Source organism: Aulonocara stuartgranti, assembly GCF_965226115.1.
Source record: "Aulonocara stuartgranti genome assembly, chromosome: 14".
Classification (NCBI taxonomy): Eukaryota; Metazoa; Chordata; class Actinopteri; order Cichliformes; family Cichlidae; genus Aulonocara; species Aulonocara stuartgranti.
The window spans coordinates 8792803-8813384 of NC_138950.1; the positions used below are offsets into that span (position 1 = coordinate 8792803).

The window sequence follows — 20582 nt, forward strand, 5'->3', positions numbered from 1 at the left end:
CTCCTGTGTGCTGGTTTGTCGATACTTGCTATGAGTCTGCGCAGTAAGTGCTGCTAGCGCTTCCTTGTCCAAGCTGTCACATGACTACAGTGAAGTCAGGCTCGGAATGGCCAGAAGCATCTGTACCCTATCCCTAAATTTACTAATGGCAGTGTTATCCAGGTAGCATGGCAGGTCAGTAAACGTTTGGCTTTTTAAAGAGCATCGAGTAAAGTCACAATAGCGGAATGTTTCAGTTTCTGTTTTTTTGCTAGCAAAGGATAAATACGAACTGAGCGCAGTTAAAGCTAACGGTCTGGCCTAGCCTCAAGCTTTTCCGTTTGCAGACAATTACCACTGTTATTTGTTTAGCTAAACGAATCTAATATAAGTCGTCAGTAACATAACGAACTGATCATAATTTTGGACATGCTTTTATTGCCTTTATCCACCAGGCCCAGTTGATTAACTTGGCTAAACGTGAGTCAGCATTTTAGCGTTGAACTTGGCGTACAAGTTAAAGAGTCACCGTTTAACCCACATTTCCTTGCTGTGGGGAACTATTAGTTATCGGCAAGATTAAATATTTGCGAAGTTAGATAGTTAAATATTGAGAGGCAGTCGCCTAACTTAAGGACTATGTTAGAAGTAATTTTAGCGAACGTTATAGTTATTTTTCTCTTCGTTACTTTAGTCAGATTAAAAGAAAAACGCACTGGAGCATGTTTTTACATGTCGTTATACTTATATAGGTATTAAATTCTATTTGACTAACTATTCATCAGTAATTTCCTTGAGGGAGAATTTTATTCATAATCAAGTGTTTCGCCAAGTAGCTGGTTGGATGTCTTGTACCACTTCTGCTGCCCATAACAGCAGTTTAAGTTCCTGAACCTTTACATAACTTTACATAATACTAAAGCTCCCCTTGCAATACTCAACATTGGGATTTCTCACTTTTTTTCCAACTGCATATTACGTTTAACATTGTCAGTCTGTTTTATCCAGTAAAATAAAGTTATTTCACTTCGCTTATTTTTTTCCCCACAAAATGAGATTGTTACTCATATAAACACTGTCACTAAAATGTGCAATAAATGTTACCATAAGAGGGTCTGCCGTCAGTTTTTGATTGAATTGGGTCAAGTTGGTAATTACATGCAGTCTGTTTCTGTTAATATAACACTTAACTGTGATAAATCATTGAAAGCTACTTTTTTTGCTGTCTATATAGACAGAAGCTGGCACTTAGTTATTAGATTTGTATTCCGGAATCTCCCTGTTTTATAAGAAAACTGATAAAGACTCATTTGGACTGAATGATCAGTGCAGTCCCAAATGGTCATTTTTGTGCAACACTCTCAAGCTGTGAGCAACCATTTAGACATTTAGAAAAAAATTAAATACAGTCACAAGGCAGCCACTGATTTATTTTTTTTTTTTTAATGTATTAGTTTATTTTTGATTGCAAGGAATTTGCTGTCCTGTTTTACTTGAGTGACTGGGCCGTTAGTTTGCTCTGAATCAGGATTTAGCTTTGCTGAGCTAAGTGTGTCCATTGTTTTTTCAGTCTTGCTGATTTATACATTCATGATTTATAAATTTGCTCGACTAACATTATCTCGGTCATTATCATGAGATGAACCCTCTTGTTCGTAATATTCCCAGTATTTTAATTAATTAAATAAAATATAAATATTTGGTGTCCCTGTATTGATATGCTATTGCCACACAAAATATTGTGATACATTATTCTTTTTCTTTTTTTTTCACCAAAAAAATGTGCCTTGCAGCTGTCTGTGGTTGCCTCATGATACACGGAAGGCTTTGCTAAAGACACCTTTAGTGCAAGCAATGATTAGTTGTATTGTATTCTGCTCATTTTTTAGTTATTTAATCCATAGAATGTCTGCAAACTCTTAAGAAAACATACATTCAAAGTCACGTTGACAACTTACAATTGGTCTAAAATCTGGAACGGTTTATGTCGTCATAGATGAGTTACAGTACCAACATCGGAGAACCAGAAACCCATGAATTTCTGTACTGTGTCTTTTATTTATTTATTTTTACAAATTAATTAAAATGGATGCAAAATCTAGACGAAATAAGAAAATAATTATAGTTACTTCTGCATGATTTGGCAGATTTTTTTTCCAACTCAAAGAGATTTGTGTCTTGAGCTGGGAATCTTTCACTTGTTAGGCAAATGTGTAAACTGCTCCACTCTGTAGCCACTATAATATAATACACATTGATAAACCTAGAGAAATGTTTCTTGTGTAATCATGACATTTTTGTTAACTCCATATGGCTCTCTTTTTTGCACAGGCTGAGCTTGTAAGAACTATGGCGCTCCAAGCTCCTCGCACATCGGTGTTCACCTTCCAGTCTGCAGTGCACAGCGCCCACGTTCTGCAGTGTCTGAATGAGCAGAGACAGCAGGACGTCCTGTGTGATGTGACGGTGGTGGTGGAAGACAGGAGTTTCCGTGCTCATTGCTCTGTCTTGGCTTCTTGCAGTGAATACTTTCACAGCAGGGTCACCAGTGTCACCAGCCAGAATCCCATCATCACCTTGCCACATGAGGTTGGTGCCTTGGGGTTCAGCCAATTTATATAGAGAAAAAACTAATATGGGTGATACTGTTGAAAGTAAATGGTGGTAATGTTATACAGGCACCATTATTTTATCCCTATTATCCATGAAAAGTGTATGCATAGTTAGATTTGTTGTCTGTCCACTAGCTTCTATTACTTGGTCCATTTTGTGTCATAATGTGAGTGAAAAACAGTTTATATGCAGTGTTTGGAAAATTCAACTTAAAAAGGTCAATACAGGTACATAAGAGACCTGTTGAAACTGAATTTTTGAGCTGCCTGAGTTTCATTGTGTTTTATTATGTTTCAACAATTTATGTCTTTCCCCTGCAGGTGACCGTAGAGGGGTTTGAACCTTTGCTTCAATTTGCCTATACATCAAAGCTCCTTTTTACCAAAGAAAACATTGATGCTATTCACAGCAGTGCTGAGGTTTTAGGATTTCACAACTTGGAGTCGACATGCTTTGATTTTCTCATCCCAAAGTTTTGTGAAAGCAAAAAATCCTCACAGGAGGTCAAGCAAAAAGTCTGTTGCCAGAGCCGGGATCCTAGTGCAAGTTTTGGCTCTCGTGCAGAGAGTAGCCAACCAGAATCATGTGAGTCACACAGCTCAGTGCCTTCAGGAGGTGATGAACAAATAGACTTCCCGTCGCAGTGTCCACAGAGTACACAAGGTCAGACAAACAGCAGGGAGGAACACTTCTGTTTGGAGAACTGTGGACCACAAATGGCCCCCTTATCTCTGGAGTTAACAGGAAATGGCATGTGCCCCATGTTGTCTCTGCCTTGCCCAAACTCTGACAAAGCAGATCATCCGTCTCAGTTTTGTGAAAACGACATTTTAGAGATGGGAGACGTGTGCAGTCAAAGTGAGATGCGTTTGGCAGACTGCGGCTTATCTTGTGAGCTGTCAGCCTCGGGGGATGTGAATCCACCAGAACTCATTGATCCACCAGGCAGAGAAATTAAACAAACTGTTGAGACACTTGGTGCAGAAACCAATTGCATCCCTAGCTCATGTCCACTCGAGACTTCAGGGGCAGAAGATTGCAGTACTTTAATAAAACAGAGTGAGGCTCACTTTGAACAGGGAATGACAGGTGATCTTTCAAACTCTGCACTGATCACTCTAAGCCATGAAGAAGGATGTGGCGAGAGAAGTCGCGTGGAGAGGGAGGTGGCTGAACATCTGGCAAAAGGATTCTGGTCCGACCTCTGCCCGTCTCAGGCTCAGCCACTTCCTGTGGATCCAGTGGAACAAAATAATCTAGCAAAAGCATCTGACTTTCACTGGCTTAAGCAGCTGGACCTGAGTGCCAGTGTAGGAGACTGTCCCTTTCTCAGGGACCTTGGAACAGGTGATGATGCAGCTACACACACCGACAGCTTGTCTCAGGCAGAGAAGAGCCCTTGTATGTCCTCCTCAATAAACTCTGCTGATGACTCTGACCTGGACACAGATGGCGATACTGAGGCCAACAACAAAAGAGCGGAAGAGGTTGTTATTATATATGCGTCTGATGTTTGGTTATTGGTAATGGAAGATAGAAAATCAAATTAATCTAAATTGTTTAACTCTAATCTTCAGGTTCAGCTTCCATTCCCAGTGCAGCAAATCTCAGTGCTGAGCCGGAGTGAATTTCAGCAGCTTCTGAAAAAACATTCATTGACCCAGGAGCAGCTGGACTTCGTCCATGACGTCCGTAGACGAAGTAAAAACCGTGTGGCTGCACAGCGGTGCCGGAAGAGAAAACTGGACAGCATATACCAGCTAGAATGTGAAATCAAAGGATTAGTAAGTTGACTCTAACATGCCTGATTTTCCAAACATACTCTTAAACATGCTATAATGTAATTTCATAAACTAGTAATATTTTTTTTTAACTTTGACATGATGACCACTGTGAACTGCAGCTTTGTGGATAACACTTCTTTCTGACGCATCCTTACCACCTTTTTCTATCCCTTATTCACACTCGGGTCACAGGGGCAGTAGTCTAAGCAGAGCAGTCTAGTCTTCCCTCTCCCTACCATTGCTTTCCTGCTTGTCCAGGGAAACACTGAGTTGTTCCCAGGCCAGATGAGAGAAATAATCTCACCATTGGGCACTGGGGGTGCCTCCTCCTGGTATCACATGTCCAAATCACCTCACCTAGGAGGCATCCTAGTCAGGTGCCACCTCAACTGTTCCTTTCAATGTGGAGAAGCAACAGCTCTACAAGTCACTCTTTAATATCCAAACTCCTCATCCTGTCTATATGGGACAGCGCAGTCAGCTTCTCAAGAAAACTCATTTCACAGAGTGTATCCATTATCTTCATTCTTTCAGCCACTAACCGGAGCTCGTAACCATAGTTTAGGGTAAGAATGTAATTTGTCAGACAAATTGACAGCTTGGGTTTTCTGCTCAACTTTCTCTTCACCACAACATATCAGTAAAGTGTCTGCATCACTGTGGACGCAACCCCTATCTGGTTACCCAGTCTCAGTCTCCAGTATTCTCTGAGCTGTGAACAAAACCCAAGATACTCCTCCAATTGGGGCAGCGGTTCCTCCCAGACTCGGAGTGGGGACTCCACCCTTTTCTGGTTGAGAATCATGATCTTGGATTTGGAGGTGTTGATTCTCATTTCTGCCGCTTCACACTTGGTCACAAATCGCTGCAGTGCAAGCTGGAGGTCACTACTTGATGAAGGCAACACAACCACATCATTCGCAAAATGCTACCCTGAAATACTAAGACCTACTTGGCTACGTCCAAATGATGTGTCCAAAAAACTGAACAGAATCTGTGACAAATCTGTGTCCAGCGGAGATCATCAGCCATCTGAATGAATCCGATTTTCTGCCAGCAATGCAAACCAAGCTCTCGCTGTGGTTGCACAGGGTCCGAATGGCTCATAACAACACACCAGATACCCCATACTTCCCACCTTCCCACCACCTCAGTCCTCAGTGGAGGTCAGCAGTATCCCACACCTATTGTATCTAATGTGAGTAGAGCCCCATTAACCCCTCCTGAGTCGTCAGACCAAAAGTCTCATTTCATGGTCACATCAAACCCCTCCCACACATTTTTTGCTTCAGCTACTGCAAGAGCTGCAGTCCACTGCTGTTACCTGTCAGCTGCATCTAGAGTTCCATAGGTCACTATCTGGTTCTTGGTTTAACACCACAACAGCAGTGCCACCTCTAGAATTTTGCTCAGGAAAGCAACCTTCTTATCCAATGAAGAAAGCCCTCAACTTTTTGGTAGTAAACCAGGGGGATACAAGCATATCTACCCCTGGCTGCCACCTCTTAGGACAGCTCCAGAGTCAAGCCCTCCTCCAGGAAACTAGTTCCAGAGCCTGAGCTATGTGTTGAGCCAAGCCGGCTATATTTAGACTGTATCTCAACACCTTGTGCACCAGCTTAGGCCCCTTCCCCACCAGAGAAGCAACATTCTGTGTACCAAAAGCTAGCTTTGGAAGTTGGGGATAGGACTGCCAGAACCTTCGCCCCAATCTGAATGGCACTGAACCCTGTCCTCAAGTGCAGCAACCAGGCACTCACCCTCTAGCTTCAAGGTTGTACCCAGGTAATCCTGTCCCGGGCAGGATAACTGGAACCTTGATTTCTTCATCATCATAGGAGTTCTTGTCCACTTTATATAACATAAATGGCTGTAAGTAGGGTGGTAAAAGTAACTGAATGTATCCTGTTTTATTGAAATAACTTTAATAATGAGTGGTAGAGATAGGTTTATAAATTGAACTGACTGGACTAGTATATTAAATACTATAGAGAGAATATGAGAAATTTTGGTTAAATGTTTGCTACCAGCTCCACTGATTGATGTCTTTTTATGTATGTTATTAAGTGCTAATTAGCTAGCCTCAGCTCATGTTGATTACGTCATTCCTTGGAACTCCAGCTGCAGCTAGCAGTGGTACACCTTGCTCTCTTCATAAGAACTTGCTGCAGGTTTCTCAGCTTTGCAGTATGTATCCCAGAGAGCAGAAAATGCTAGCTAGCCTGCAGGTAGGGAAACAAGAGGTGGTACTCGTTAGTAGTAACTGGGCTTTCAAAAAAATTGTACAGTTAAATTGTAGATGAAATGAACCAAATGCATTATTAAAAGGTCAAAAATGAGTGAGCTTTACTGTTATCCTCCCCACAGAAAAGTGAGAAAGAGCGGCTGCTCCAGGAGCAAACAGAACTGAAGCAAAACCTTGAGGACATGCAGCAGAGCCTTTGTGGCCTGTGTAAAAGTGTTGAATCTTGCTCTGATCAGGACCAGTTACAGATTCTTTCCAGATTCTCCTCGCAAGATATTCCCATCCCTTCTCCCAACATTGTTCCAGCAATTGAATTGGTAAGTTCAGAGTGTGAGCAGAGCGGGCAAACTGTACAAACAGTTCAAGTCGCTGAGCCGCAGGCCGGCACAGAGGACACGGGCTGCCCTGTTCCTACATCTCTGCTCAGTGCCTGTCTGGATATGAACAGCAGCTTATAGTAACTGGACTTAAACTACATGGTCACTTGTAATCATGCAGGCCCACAGGTCAAAGGGTGAAACTTGGTTCTATATTGTAATCCTCTTTTGGGATAGACATGCTTTCCTGTGTGTTTCACTAAATAATTGTCTGCCTGGTAGAGGCAACTATCATGTCAGGCGTTTTCTTTGCTGTACTTCTAGTCTTCATTTTACTGTAGCAAAAAAAATTAACCAGTATTCATTGTTTTAAAGGTGCAGGCAATTTTCAGGTAGTTCCTAAAAGTTTCCATTTGAAAATTAGGAGGATAAAAGTAGGTTTGCTTTTCTCAGGGAAGCTCATAACCTGACTGTATTTTGAATCATGCTGCGCACCCAAACAGGTATGAAAAAGATGTTTTATTTTACGCTAATTAGTCTGTTGTTTTAATCTTAACACATACTGTATTAATATTTACAACTATGCTATTTCTTTGATTAAATAGGCATAGAACTAATTGAATCTTTTCCAGTAGACTAACAAATTTACACAGCTAACCTAACTTTTCAACCGCATTATTTGAATACTAATGTATTTTAAACTCTAGTAGGTCTAAAAGTGTTACAAGGGAACATAAGAAGTTATTTCATTTTATGTAAAATGTGCCTTATGCAATTGTGTAATATGGATTCAAAAAGATGAGGGCATCTTTGTATATGCTTGTTTCAAGCACTATTGCACATTAACCCAGAGCTAATATTGATGGCATTGTGTTACATGTTTTGTCTGCATGTTCAGTATTTTTATTAAATGCTTTTATGGATTACAAATTTAAATAAACAACACTTTGTTATCATTCATTGTTTTATTTCAACTTCCAATCTTTGGTTGTGTGCGCTACCAGAGTTTGGCCAGTAGATGGAAGTATAACTCTACCTCACCAGATGAGACAGACGTGACTAGAGTAACATAAGAGGCTCAGACTAGACCTTCAGGGAGGGTAACTGCACACTGAACTCTAAATAAGGGAAGGCAAGGAGTTTGTGCTAATCCACCTGACAGAAAAATGTGCAATTTCCTGTTATCTGTCATCCGATTAAACAAAACTTATTTAATTGAGTAAATGAAAACCCAGTAACAAACCCAGGTTTAAAAAACAAACAAACAATTTTGTGATTTATCTCTGGCTCTTACTAAAATCTTTTGGCCATGCCAACAAATTAACTTTAACCTTCAAAGTTAAAAAAAACTTTAACCAACAAAATCAACAATACAAGTTCATGTCTTCATAAGTTCATATCTATAAACACAATATGTAACATAGTTGTCTAGAGACTTAGTACTTCTGCAGTGGCTTTGCAAAGAATAATTCAGCAGGCTCTAAAAAAGGTTGAAATTAAAGACAGAGTCAGATGGAGGCTGATGAATGACCTTAGCACTTTGAAGAGGAAAGGTACCCTGCAAATCTGCAGACAGGAAATTAAAAAAAGTACGGCATATCTGACAACTATCCCTGTAGATTTCAGGGTTATTCTGTAGATGCAGGAAAGATAGCTTTCCTCAAAAAGCACCCGACCAATCATTTGAGTTTGTAAAGTTTTTGCCTATTTTATAGAAGTGGTAGTTCTACACAATAAAAACCTGTAGCCCCTATAAAAATGAAAAGCAATCTGTCGTCTCCTTCACATAGACAGATGTTATTTAAAAAAAAAAAAAAAATCCTAACTGCATTTTAGCCATCATCATGTCTGTTGTCTGTAAATGGCACACACCTAAATGTCCACATGTTTAGGGCAACATTTAGTCCTTTTGCAGGTATCGATGATGCAGACAACAATCTTTAAAATACATCCCAAATACACAATAAACATTAGGTTTGGATGTTCTGAGGTTGACGCTAAGATGACACATCAGTCTGCTAGTCAGTGACCCCTCACTTATAACTGTTGTCAAACAATCTTTATGTAATACTTTATAATAATCAGCCATTTGCCAAAGCTCACAAATTCAACAATGATACAGCAAGAATATTCCAAACAAGGAATATTATTTCCTCTCTCACTCTTGTAAACATTTAGTTAAAATTTATTGCAGTGGCACAACCTCCTCAAGGATTCATCTGTGAGCAGTAACATTTAGCAATCAGTAGCAATGACTAGTAATTCATTTTACTGTTCGTGTTCCAGGCTGCCAAAAGAAAATTGGGTTGTGCATTTGTTAAGGTTTAAATTTTAGGGGCTTAACAAAGCAAAGCAACAATCTGATCCGACACTGGTCTGAGTGCTCCTCTTTCATTGCAGACTGGAGAGGATCATAGATCAAACAAACCAGTACAGAACAGAAACACCACTTTAAGAAAGTCTTGCAGAGTTGAAGAAGCAATTTTGTCAAGATGTTTTTGTCTTCTGATGTGAATTATTATTTTGTGTCCTTTGAAATAACTACGGTAGCACTTGGGGACAATGAAAGAAAAAGCAATCTCATTTTGTTTTCCTCAGAACAGAATCCTCAAGGTTAAAGTGGTAATTACACCAGCAGCCATGGAGCAACTCATAAAACTGGAACCTGTTTTTGAAAAGTAACCTCACACCCTGACAAAGAGATGTCACTCCGAGCACAACAACTGGTTTTCCATCGAAAAAGCAAAATGATTAGATCATTATAATACTACAGACATCAGATATGATCTCTGTCCACTGGAACGATGCATCTGTACCAAATCTTCAATTTGATGCGTGTCAGCGTGAATATCACCCTCAAAAAAAAGCACTGCAAGCACCTATTTACAAATTTCCATCTTAAAACTCAGTTCCACAGTGTTTGTCTTTTATATACGGTTCAGAATTTACGGCATTGTAGTGCAAGACTAAGATGATCCCTCTTTTGCAAGCTACACAGGACGAAAGACTTGATTTGAGGAGGAAGCAGCTGCGAGGCATGGCAAGGTCAGAGGCCCATAATCCGCGGCCTCATTCATGCGAGATTAAAAACCTGCTCTGAGTTCTGATTAAGAACGCAGGGTTAGAAGATTAAAGACCAGCAAACAAAATGAAAGCAGTTAAAGCCCAATCCTGGAATTCATCAGAATACCAAAACCTTAAACTGTCATAATGTGAGATTAATGCAAAGCCCTCTTGACCTCAGTATCCGTCTTGATACATATTCTGTGTCATAGCCTATATTTCCTTTTTTTGTCCCTAAAATCTGAATTCAGACTTTTCTTTGGTGTTGTTTGTTGTTTTTCTTCCCCTTCTCATTTTCTTTGTTCTTATTTGGGACATTTATTTTTTAAATCAAAGTGACAGCTTAGCTTATTGTCGATGTAATCATAAATCCTTGATTTTTTATTGTCACTCAATACATGATTATATTTCCATAAAGCGTTTATGTCCCTTTTATGCAATGATTCAAGTCATTATCCTCTTGACGATGGAGTCGTACTACACTCGGGGAGCAAGGATTAGGAAACAGGAGGGAAAGGGGAAAAAAACAAGATTAGAAATTAAAGCATCTGGAAGTTAGCTTGCTCACAACATTGCTAAAGGAGAACATATATGCTAATAACAATGACATTGCTCAGTGTAGGACTGCAAAGAGTTTCTTTTTATGGCACAGATGCAAATAATATGTAGAAGGTAGCAGGCACCAATATTTTAAGCTCGAATGCATGATTATGGTTGCAAATATGACACTTCTTATCCATTCTCCTTGTGAGATAAACACAACAAAGCGCTGAAGAAAAGTTGACAATTCAATTTTGGAATAGCACACCAACATGAACCAAGATCCTTATTAGAATATCGGTCTGAAACCCAGTAAATAGCAGTTAATATCCTGAAATGTCAATTAGCATCTCCAATGGTGTTTCCAAAATAGAAACACTGTGAATGCAAAACTAATGAGAGAAGATCTATATACCAATATTCTCTAGTTTAAACCCTGGAGAAAGACACAATACTTGTATAATTAATCCTTGCATAAGGTCTGTGACCTTCTTGCAGCACCACATAAGTCTCATAACCTACTGTCTCCTAACTGATTACATGCTGAAGTGCTGAACTTCATTTTGGGGGTAGTGCAGAGAAAGGGGCTGTATCTCATTGACAGGATTATATGAATGGGGACCATAATACTGTAATCTCACAGAGAAATGAGAGGAACAAGGGGACATGCTGGCCCCAGCTAGGCAGCACCCTGATCTGCAACCTTCAGATCAACAGCTGGTTGTACAGTGACAGATTACACTCACACTTGTTTCTCATCCTAACAATCCTCCCTGTGTTGAATTTAGAACACTATAAGCACAAGAAAGGGTATTTCAGGACAAAATCTCACCATACTGTACCAGAGTATATTATTTTACTAGTCATGGGGAAATTGTTAGAATTTATCAGTGTCAAAAGACAAGCAGGAAAGCAAAGAAATGATGCCTTCAATTCTGCCAAGTACACTGGTTTTTAATTAACACCGCTGTTGTGAGAGATTCGGCAGAGAATCTTTTTTTTTTTCAGCTTAGCTGTGCAGAAAAAAGTCCACAAAGCTTTAAAGGAACCCATTAACCTTTGAACAAAGACAAACAGAGTAGGTTTTTCATCCATTTCAGATTTTTTAACAATATAAAACACATTTCTAAGGTGTATTTTAAGTAACGGTAAAAAAGTACACCTATCTCAATGACAGAATTAACATTTATATTATTTTTCATGTTAAATGTTCTCTTTCAGTCATCAAAAACATTCTGAACAGAGAGTTCATCATCACTGCAAAGAAGAAAAAGCTCAGCGCAGACCCCCGATATAATCCCCTCCCCACCTTAAACACATCTGTCCCTCCAAATGCACACCTCACCCTGTCCTCATGCCTCGCTTCGCACCCCATCATATGCTTTCTCTAGAGCCACAAAGACACAGTGCAACCCCTTCTGACTGTCTCTATGCTCTTCCATCAACGCTCCCAAAGCAAATATCATATCTGTAGATATCTGTAGGACTATATTTATATTTGGGAAAAGCTGAAAAAAATGCATTGATAGGCAACTGTTTTTTGTTTTGTTTTCCAAAAGTCTTTTTGGATGACAGAGGAATGTATTCTTTAATCCTGCCTACCCTGTACTCGACTTTACTCTGACATAAATATGATAATAACAAGATATACCCATGTCTTATATGTTAGCATTGAAAACATTCAGCTGTTGAAACAACTCTTTATAGCTTCATGACAAAAATTACAAGCTGTGTTCTTTACGCAAACATACCACTGTGTAAATACTATACATTTAAATTGTGGCCACGTGCAGTTAATGTCTAACTTTTTAGATATTAAAAACTTTTCTTCAGCACATACAAAAAACTATAAACATACAAGCAGACTAGCAAATTTGTAATATTTAATATTTGATTCTTTATGAATATTTAGGTTAAGTATTCAATATTTAGGTACCTAAGGTACAATAAAGTACATCACTAATGTTTAGGAATGCCAGAAACTGCAATCATCTGTTAGGTAACTGTTGTGGCACTCGATAGACATTGTAAACAGTCCAAGTCTAAACTGAGCTAATGAGTAATTTAACAGTCTTTAGTCATAGCTACACTTATTCCTGTTCCATCATCTGAAATGTGACATTAATCCTGCATGTATAGACAAAACAAGCAGGATACAGTATCAGACTTTCACCCAAAATATTTTCCTTACATTTGCAGGATTTTCAAATATGTGTGACAAGGCCTGGCCAATTTTAAACCAGGAATGTTTAATGTGGATCTTTATAATGATGAGGATGAGGATTTTATTTTCAAAGCTATGCCTTATTGAGGGGAAACAGGTAGGCAAAGAGAAAGGTGAATCAGGGATGAATGGACTGTAGGATGTGTCATCAAACCCATTTTTTTCTTGAATGCTGAGGTTACATCTCTATCCTTTACATTTTATTTGTAATCCATTTGAACTAATGGTTTTAGATGCACAATTTAATACACGACTTTATATCCATGGTGAATGTGGGAGAAGTGACTTGGAAATACAGGATTGTTTGTTAGTCTGTACTAAAAATACCAACAGCTTATATGTGTGCCAAGGGTTTAACTTTTGTAAATATAGTTGTGTGTGTGTTTGTGTGTAATGCAGTGGCTTTTTTTTAATAGTGCAGTTCAAACCCAAAAGCCAAAAAACCCAAAGTCAGTAATCACATCACCTCTTTTCTTGGATAACGTGAGTAAATGTGTCTCATGAAAGCCGTTTCTCAGAAAAGACAGACTGAAAAACATCACAACTGAATGTGAGAAAGGGAGACGGCTGCAATATAAAAGTCATATTAAAGTTACAAGGCTTTAGTCTTCTAAATGCGACCTCAAGTGCGTGTAAGTTGAGGCCCGATCCAGTGAAGGCCCAGGATCAAAAGCAAAACAATCAAAAAGTTAAAGGTTAAAGGATGTAATGTTCTCCCATATTTTTAGTCATTTTGAAACAGCTCCAACATGACAAAACGTATCCATGCATTTCATAAACTTCATATGATACAAAAAAAGTACAGACATTAAGCAACTTGATGAATAAGATGTTGAGGGAGTACTCACTCATAAACTGTCAAATAAATCAACAAGTTTGTAAATGTGTCAAAGTTCCCATGCGCTGTAAATATGAAAATGACAAACGTGTCATAAGAGAATCAGTCATTACTGGAAAGATACCACTTACCATCACTTACCCATAACACCATGAAAATGACATTTCTCTCACACGGAGTAATGTTTAAAAAAACAAAAACAAAGAGCAAGGCCAAGATGGTCAAGAGTCACGATGTCAGAAGTCAACAACAATCTGTCATCATCATAAAAAGGGTTTCTAACCTATTCTTCCAATCGAGACTAAAATGTTTGTGTGCTCTACATAAAAACTACTGAAAACACAAAACTTTGGTCATAACAGTCTTTGTTAATACTTGTTGTGCCATTCGCACTGGCCGACGCTCACCTCATCGATGTCCAAGTTTTTTCTGGATTTGTAAATAAACTCTCCAATTGCTACAAAAACTGAGAGGACTAGTCCAGCTGCCAATACAATAAAGATTCCCCCTATGTTCTCCACACCCAGGGCACTAGCCTCTTTGCTATCCTCTTCTGGGCAGCCATTCCCTCTCCACCACTTCTCCTTCATCATGTGGAGCTTCCCTTCTTCTTGAAGCTGCAGGATTGCAATGGTGACCTTATCTCGGTAAGGGGAGCCTATAGCAGGAATTACAGTAACGTAATCTTTAGGTTTCTGAGAAGGAGCATGGTAATTAATGGTTATTACTGAAATTATTATATAGTGATCACTCTTACCAATTGGGGTTCCAACACCATAGCCCTTTGAGTCTATCAAGCCTCCGATCTGTGTGAGGTTGCAGTTGCGCTGGCTGATGTACTCGATGCTGGTCGACTCCATCAAGAGGGCATAATCTGTAGTGAGGACTCTTTGAATCCCTTCACGGTTGTTTTTCACTAATGCTGTGTTTTTCCTGCTGCTCATGAAAGCCCACATTTTCTCATAAGTAGAGATTTTCGATTTCTGTTGAATCAAAATCAACATTTGTGGATTATTAAAACCACGGTCAAATCTACAAGCACCAAAACGGCATTTTAGACAAAAGAAAGCATCTTTACACCTTTCCACACCTTTGGCGCCTGCTTCTAATATTTAAAATGAAACCATATTTGCAGGGTATCTGTTGACTGGTGCCATCTCCTGCTGTGCATCAGAGCACAAATCTCTTCAAGTTCATTCAATTTTCACCATAGATTTAGATAAACTGCTGGGTCTGCTGCAGGCAAAATAATAAATCCGTCAAATCTTTATGGAACAGTCTCCCACAGGTTCTTGTTAAACTGATACATGGGGAAATTTCCAAGACACTAACCTTTAACCCTCCTCTTTTTCCAAACCAAATCAATTTTATGCCAGCCAGTCAGGCTGCACATGACTGAAGACTGTTGGCTCAAGGGTAAAACTTGCCAGGCTAATTAAAATTAAAAGCAGTGTTCTTATTTCCATTCTTCCCCTACAATTGTCCTGTAAAACAAAAAGACGGTTACCTTAAAAAAGGTCATGGTGGAGCCATCTCTTACGGCACCGTACTCTATTTTGGTTTGCTTGGCCAAATCATCAGCGGAGTCAATTGGCGAGTCCATTCTTTCCACTGTGAGGAAGGCGGCCAAGTTGGCAGTATATGAAGAGATAATGATCAGGGTAAAGAACCACCATATCCCACCAACTATCCTTGTAGAGAGAGCCTTCGGCATCAGTTCAGATCCTATCAGATAAGATTACAAATCACATTATTGATTCATAATTAAATTGAATACTTACTTACTTGAAATTAAATGAATACTTAAAAGGAATGATTAAATGTGCTTTACCAAAGGAAAACTTCTGCCTGCATAAAAAGATAATAAAGGGATACCTTGCTGCATAAGTGCGCCGACTCCAAACCAGACACTGTTTATTAGAGTGAAATTGTTTTCAACCACATCCGAGTCTGGGTTGCAGGGGTGAGGGTTGTACCACTCATAAGGAGTAAACCTAAAGGTTATGAATGAAAAAAATCATCGGTTAAAATTAATAAGTGACTATTGGCCTGTTACAGACTGAAAGTCAAAATGTTAAACTGAAATTTTGCCTTTACATAAACAGTGTTGCTTAAATGTAAAAGCAACTATAATAAGTTCACATCAAATAGCACTTTTTTTTCTTTACCTGGCAATAACAAAAAGCACACAGCTGACACCAAGGCATGCCAACAACACGTACATCCAGATATCAGGAGAGAGTGGGTTAAGGAAGGAGAAGACTCCTGGATTTGTGCCGTTGGGTTTGTGGTAGAGGATGCTGATTCCCAGCGTCATGAATGGCTTCGAGAAATCAATAACTTTTTCCCTGACATATGTGATAGTGAGAGGGGCCACAGCAAGATCAGCCACCTAGTAAAGAGCAAAAATCACTGTCAGCTGCAGACACTGTGACGCTTTGAACAAGACGTCTTCTCTCTTACATTAAGACTGACTGATCAGTACTCACATGATCAATGAGTTCCCGCACCATGCCATTCCACTCCCCTTTGTCATTCTGAGCTCCATATTTGCCATCTGACACCAACTTTACTTCATAAGAGAAGCCCAAAATGTTAGAGAGCTCTTTGAGCAGGTCGAGACAGTAACCCTCAAAGCGGTCATTTCCATAAAGCGGCTTGTCAGATTTCTTATACATGACATAAGGATTTTCCTGGTGAACGACAGAAAGGTTTCAGTGGATTATATAATACAAATACATTTGAAATCAAATGCTCACTAGCAATGATTTTATGTCTGTTCATACCAGAATAGTAGTGACAATAAGGGTCCTATTGGCCATTGAGTCTGTTACATTTGTGGATGAATCCTTGTTAATTTCTGATAAATTAAGGCCTGTTTGGGAGTTCCACACACCAATCTGTAACAAATAAAATATCCAAATAACCACAGTGGCTGGACTTTAAATAGTTGCTACCTGGGTAACCTTCGCACAATTGAGGAAAATAAGGTAAAGACAGGAAAAGAAAGCAGTAACAAGTAGAAAAGTTAATATGAAAAACACAGACATAGGGGGGGAAAAAAGGAAAGGCTCACAAAATGTTATAAACTTGAAATGCCAGTAGAGAAATGTACACCATTTCTAAGAACCAGTACCTGAACCTTTTTATTTTTTAATGAAAAGGGGTAACGTCACAAAGGTATAGTAAATTAGTAGGTGTCAATATTCCTTTAGTGTGCCGTGGCAGCTAAAGTACAGACCTTTTTCCACACTTTATTCAAGCGGTTGTTGCCCGTGTTTGTCTTGCAAAAATAATAAAGAGAAAACATTTTAATCACAGATCACAGAAGGGGGAATAATTCTTCTGTTAGCAGTTTTTACACCCAACTGTGTTAACCGAGGTTTAAAGTCTTTGCAGTGATGATAGCATGAACAGGTAACAGCTTCTTAATGACCTGTCAAAACCGAGAGTAGCATTGTCACTGTGATTAAAGGAACATGCACACACTTGCAAGCTTGAAGAGACAGCTACAAGTTATTTTGAGAGAGCAGTGTGTCAAAACAGTTCAAAAAGTTACTTTTTAAATGCATAATTAGGACACCACATTTCAAGATTTATGTAGTCTTAATTAAATTGGTCTATATGTTGGTTTAAAGACAAGTCATCTTTTTGCATATTTTTGGGAAAATGCAGTTAACAGCTCTGTCTATGCTCATTAATGATACTCAGCTCTGCTTTAATGTGTATTAACAGAATAACAGTAACATGTATTAACGGTATAAACATGGGTTAGACACTTCACCTTCTCCAAGCCGTCCTCCTTCAGGCTGATGACATCTAAATCAAATTCTTTCCTCAGACCGTCCGTCTTGTTTATTATTATTTGTCCTGTCAAGCCGTTCCACTGTGCCTGTTTCAGAAAACACAAGCAAAGACCCCCTCAGGTTTGTTTCCTGTTTTTTTTCTTCCTTTTTTACATCATATCAATGCAAAACAAAGCAGGAGCCCGGAAAAAATGAAAACAGCTTTTAAACATGAATAATTGATGAGTACTTCATTAAGCAAAGAAGACTGACTTGGCTCACAATGGATGTTTTTGCATTGGCTAGATTCTCAATGGAAATATTAAATGTCTCCGAGTCTGTAACACAGAGGATGGTGATGTAAATGGAGCAGGCAGGCATGCCCTCTGTCTGTGAAGAGAGCAGCGGGTGGGCAGCAGCGCTCAGATATATTTGAAATCAGTTGATAATGAAGTTAGCTCAGTTGAATTACAGTCAGGTTAAATCTGTTACAGAGAGCACAGAGAAAGTAGCTTTATATCTGCACTGACAGAGAATGAAGTCAATTTCTTTATGGAAAGATGCAACAACGAAACATCAATAGACCTTTTCAGTACATTCCTATGACGTCTATGTGTGTGAATGTGTGTGCGAATGGCTGGATGACTGGATGACTGGATACGTAAAGCGCTTTGGGGTTCTTAGGGACTAGTAAAGCGCTATATAAATACAGGCCATTTACCATTTTTACCATGACATTCTAACTGTAAAGCCGAAAAAAATGATAATTATTGTCAGTTGACCCCCAAATAAAATGCTTGTACAGTACTGTGCAAAAGTCTTGACTCACGTTTGATTTCTTTATATTTGCTAGGAAAATGGGAAACAGGTGCAGCACATTATTGAAATGTGTACAAACTCAGTCTCTGCACAGCTTTAACAAGCTTGAAACTCAGTTTTTTGGTTGGATCACCTTTAGTCTTCATCACAACCTGAAATCTGTTTGGCAAGCTTTTTACTTACACTAGCTCTACTTTGTAGTCTTTGGGAATAGTTCTCAAGACTTCTTGAAGCACATTCAAATGCACGGGAGTCATTATCCTTATCTTTACACACTGTGGTATCAATTGATATTTTTCACAGATTCATCTAAAGAAATGATAATTGGAAAATTATGTATACAATATCCTGTTAGGCTTAAAAGATTCACAGGTGACTTAAAAACAAACAAACATGCGAAGGTACAAAGACCAGAAAGAAAATGAATAAAAAAGCAGCCAATGCTGAAACAAAAATGTTGAAAAACTTCAGAAAGGAGCCCGGAGAACTATTGTTCATCAAGAGCACTTGATAACAAAGCCTGGCTCCTTGGAGGCAAAATATACAGAAATGAGGGGTGGTGCAGGACTTTCTCACAATACCAGTGCGTTTTGATCCAAATGTAAAACAAAGCCAGATTTCTAAATGACAACACTACATTACATTTAAATGTAAGAACAAAAATGTCAAGTTCGGGGGAAAAAAGCATCTCAATATTACAGTTAGGTTTCAATATAACGTTGCTTTTTTTTAAAGCAATGTTGAAAGCAGCCACAAATATCAAACATGGGAAATAACATATGGTATTCAGGACATGAACAGTGTGGTTTGTGTATTTTTAAAGAATTGGTTCAACTTAATGTTTGTTTACTCTAAGAGCAAGGCATTATGGTATTGGAGTGACACCGAGGACATGCCGTCAAAAACTTTTTATAGCATATATATACAGATTTTAAGAAATACAGTGTCATGCTAGTATTAAACACTGCAAAATATTCCACTAAAATCTATTCTGCTGGAAATAGCATACAGGTGAATTTAGAGATGCAAACCAACAGTGAGCCTTTGACTTTGAAGTGAAAAATATTCCATTAATTCGACTGGAACCGAAGCAAATTCATCTTGAGCCATTAGTACACGCAACGAGCAATAAACAAAACAAGATTAAGAAAAAATGTAATCCAGTGTCATCATTCTGAAGCAGTATGATGAAATTGATTTTGCAGAAAGAAAGAAAGAAAAGGAGGATAGTATTCCATGTCAGGAATCACACATAAACTTAAGAGTTCATATTAAACTTGATCACGTCATGAGAAACATCAGTTTCTTTAATACATATAGAAGGTTAGAGGGTATCATTCAATGAAAATGCCCTTTGATATGTCTGCTTTCCAGTGTCGTCACTCACATCTTTGAGATCTGTTGACCCTTCAGTCCAGATTTATTCTTTTGATTAATTCTCCTTTTTAAATCCTCACCAATCAGATTTTCTCTCTCTTGACAATGTGTTTCCACGACTGCAGTTTATATGCAGTTAGGTCTATATTTTGTTGGACAATTTTTTTGTAGTTTAAACTAAAGAGACAAAAAGTAATTGAAGGGGTTTAACAAACATATTGTATCTACTGTTTATGAAATACAGCCATTTTTATAGATAGTACTCCTATCTATAAATATATATATAGTTACATATATTTAAATATTAGGACTGTTTTTAATCCTTGAATGAAAACCCTTTGTAGTCAGTGACTATCTTAAGCCTAATCTGAATCTGAGCAGAGAATATAGCCCAATCACATCATCAATAAACACTGCTGGTCTGGTTCCACTTGCCTCTACCATATCTCCATATTTTTCCCATCATCCTTCCTGGTACAAGTTAATCTTGGATTCATCAGTCCAGATATTTTTCTGTGAAGACTCTTTTAGATGTTTACTGGTTACACTTGTGTTCTTGAGTGTAACCATGTTTTTGAGTGTAACCAGCGGTTTGCAGCCTTTGTCTTGAAAGAACAACAGAACGGGCCTCACCTAACCTTGAAATTGGTTGTTGGTCAATTGTGCAAAGTATTTTAAGCCTCTAAAACCGTGTATGAAAATGTTTCTAATTCTGCAAAACTTTTATCAAAGCCCTCTGAATTAAAGTGGAAAATCTTGGCTCTAATCACAGTTGTTTAACTGATTTAAAATCTATGGTGGTATAGAGAGGCAAAACCACTCTTTGGCCAAGAAGTGGACCTATTTTTTATATTTGTAAGATAATGATACTGCCGCCATTAAAAACCCATGACCACATGAGAGGAAACGGTGAGAAAAAACAATATTTTCTTTTTTCCACATCAATACTGTATCTAAAATCAGATCCAAGCACATTCATCTGTATGCGTTCAAAGTGC

At 38.6% G+C, this 20582-nt stretch overlaps 2 protein-coding genes across 3 annotated transcripts in view; one reads left to right on the forward strand and one right to left on the reverse strand.

Moving 5' to 3' along the window:
* The first annotated feature begins 67 nt into the window (after positions 1-67).
* LOC309687505 (transcription regulator protein BACH1-like) lies at positions 68-7894 on the forward strand. The gene is made up of 5 exons (XM_082502526.1): positions 68-174; positions 2311-2568; positions 2913-4079; positions 4170-4376; positions 6744-7894. The coding sequence occupies exons 2-5, from the start codon at positions 2329-2331 to the stop codon at positions 7077-7079; spliced, it is 1950 nt and encodes a 649-aa protein (XP_082358652.1). The 5' UTR covers positions 68-174; positions 2311-2328; the 3' UTR covers positions 7080-7894.
* Positions 7895-13958: 6064 nt separating this feature from the next.
* The window catches only part of LOC309687501 (glutamate receptor ionotropic, kainate 1), a 28353-nt gene continuing 21729 nt past the window's right edge, over positions 13959-20582 (reverse strand). The window contains exons 8-16 of one of the 2 annotated variants that reach the window (XM_082502520.1): positions 17388-17495; positions 16845-16886; positions 16390-16503; positions 16093-16296; positions 15772-15995; positions 15479-15597; positions 15111-15328; positions 14361-14586; positions 13959-14261 (exon numbers count right to left, since the gene is read on the reverse strand). In XM_082502520.1, the coding sequence (XP_082358646.1) occupies positions 13972-14261; positions 14361-14586; positions 15111-15328; positions 15479-15597; positions 15772-15995; positions 16093-16296; positions 16390-16503; positions 16845-16886; positions 17388-17495 (1545 nt within the window). In that variant the 3' untranslated portion in view covers positions 13959-13971. The remainder of the gene's footprint in view (positions 14262-14360; positions 14587-15110; positions 15329-15478; positions 15598-15771; positions 15996-16092; positions 16297-16389; positions 16504-16844; positions 16887-17387; positions 17496-20582) is intronic. The other variant, XM_082502521.1, reaches the window with a different exon arrangement.

What these genes read in the sequence shown, in the direction of transcription:
- LOC309687505 (XM_082502526.1), top strand. Translation starts at nt 2,329, where the DNA reads ATGGCGCTCCAAGCTCCTCGCACATCGGTGTTCACCTTCCAGTCTGCA. An exon ending in TCATCACCTTGCCACATGAG is followed by an intron (nt 2,569 to 2,912) that starts GTTGGTGCCTTG and finishes TTTCCCCTGCAG; the next exon opens with GTGACCGTAGAGGGGTTTGA. An exon ending in ACAACAAAAGAGCGGAAGAG is followed by an intron (nt 4,080 to 4,169) that starts GTTGTTATTATA and finishes TCTAATCTTCAG; the next exon opens with GTTCAGCTTCCATTCCCAGT.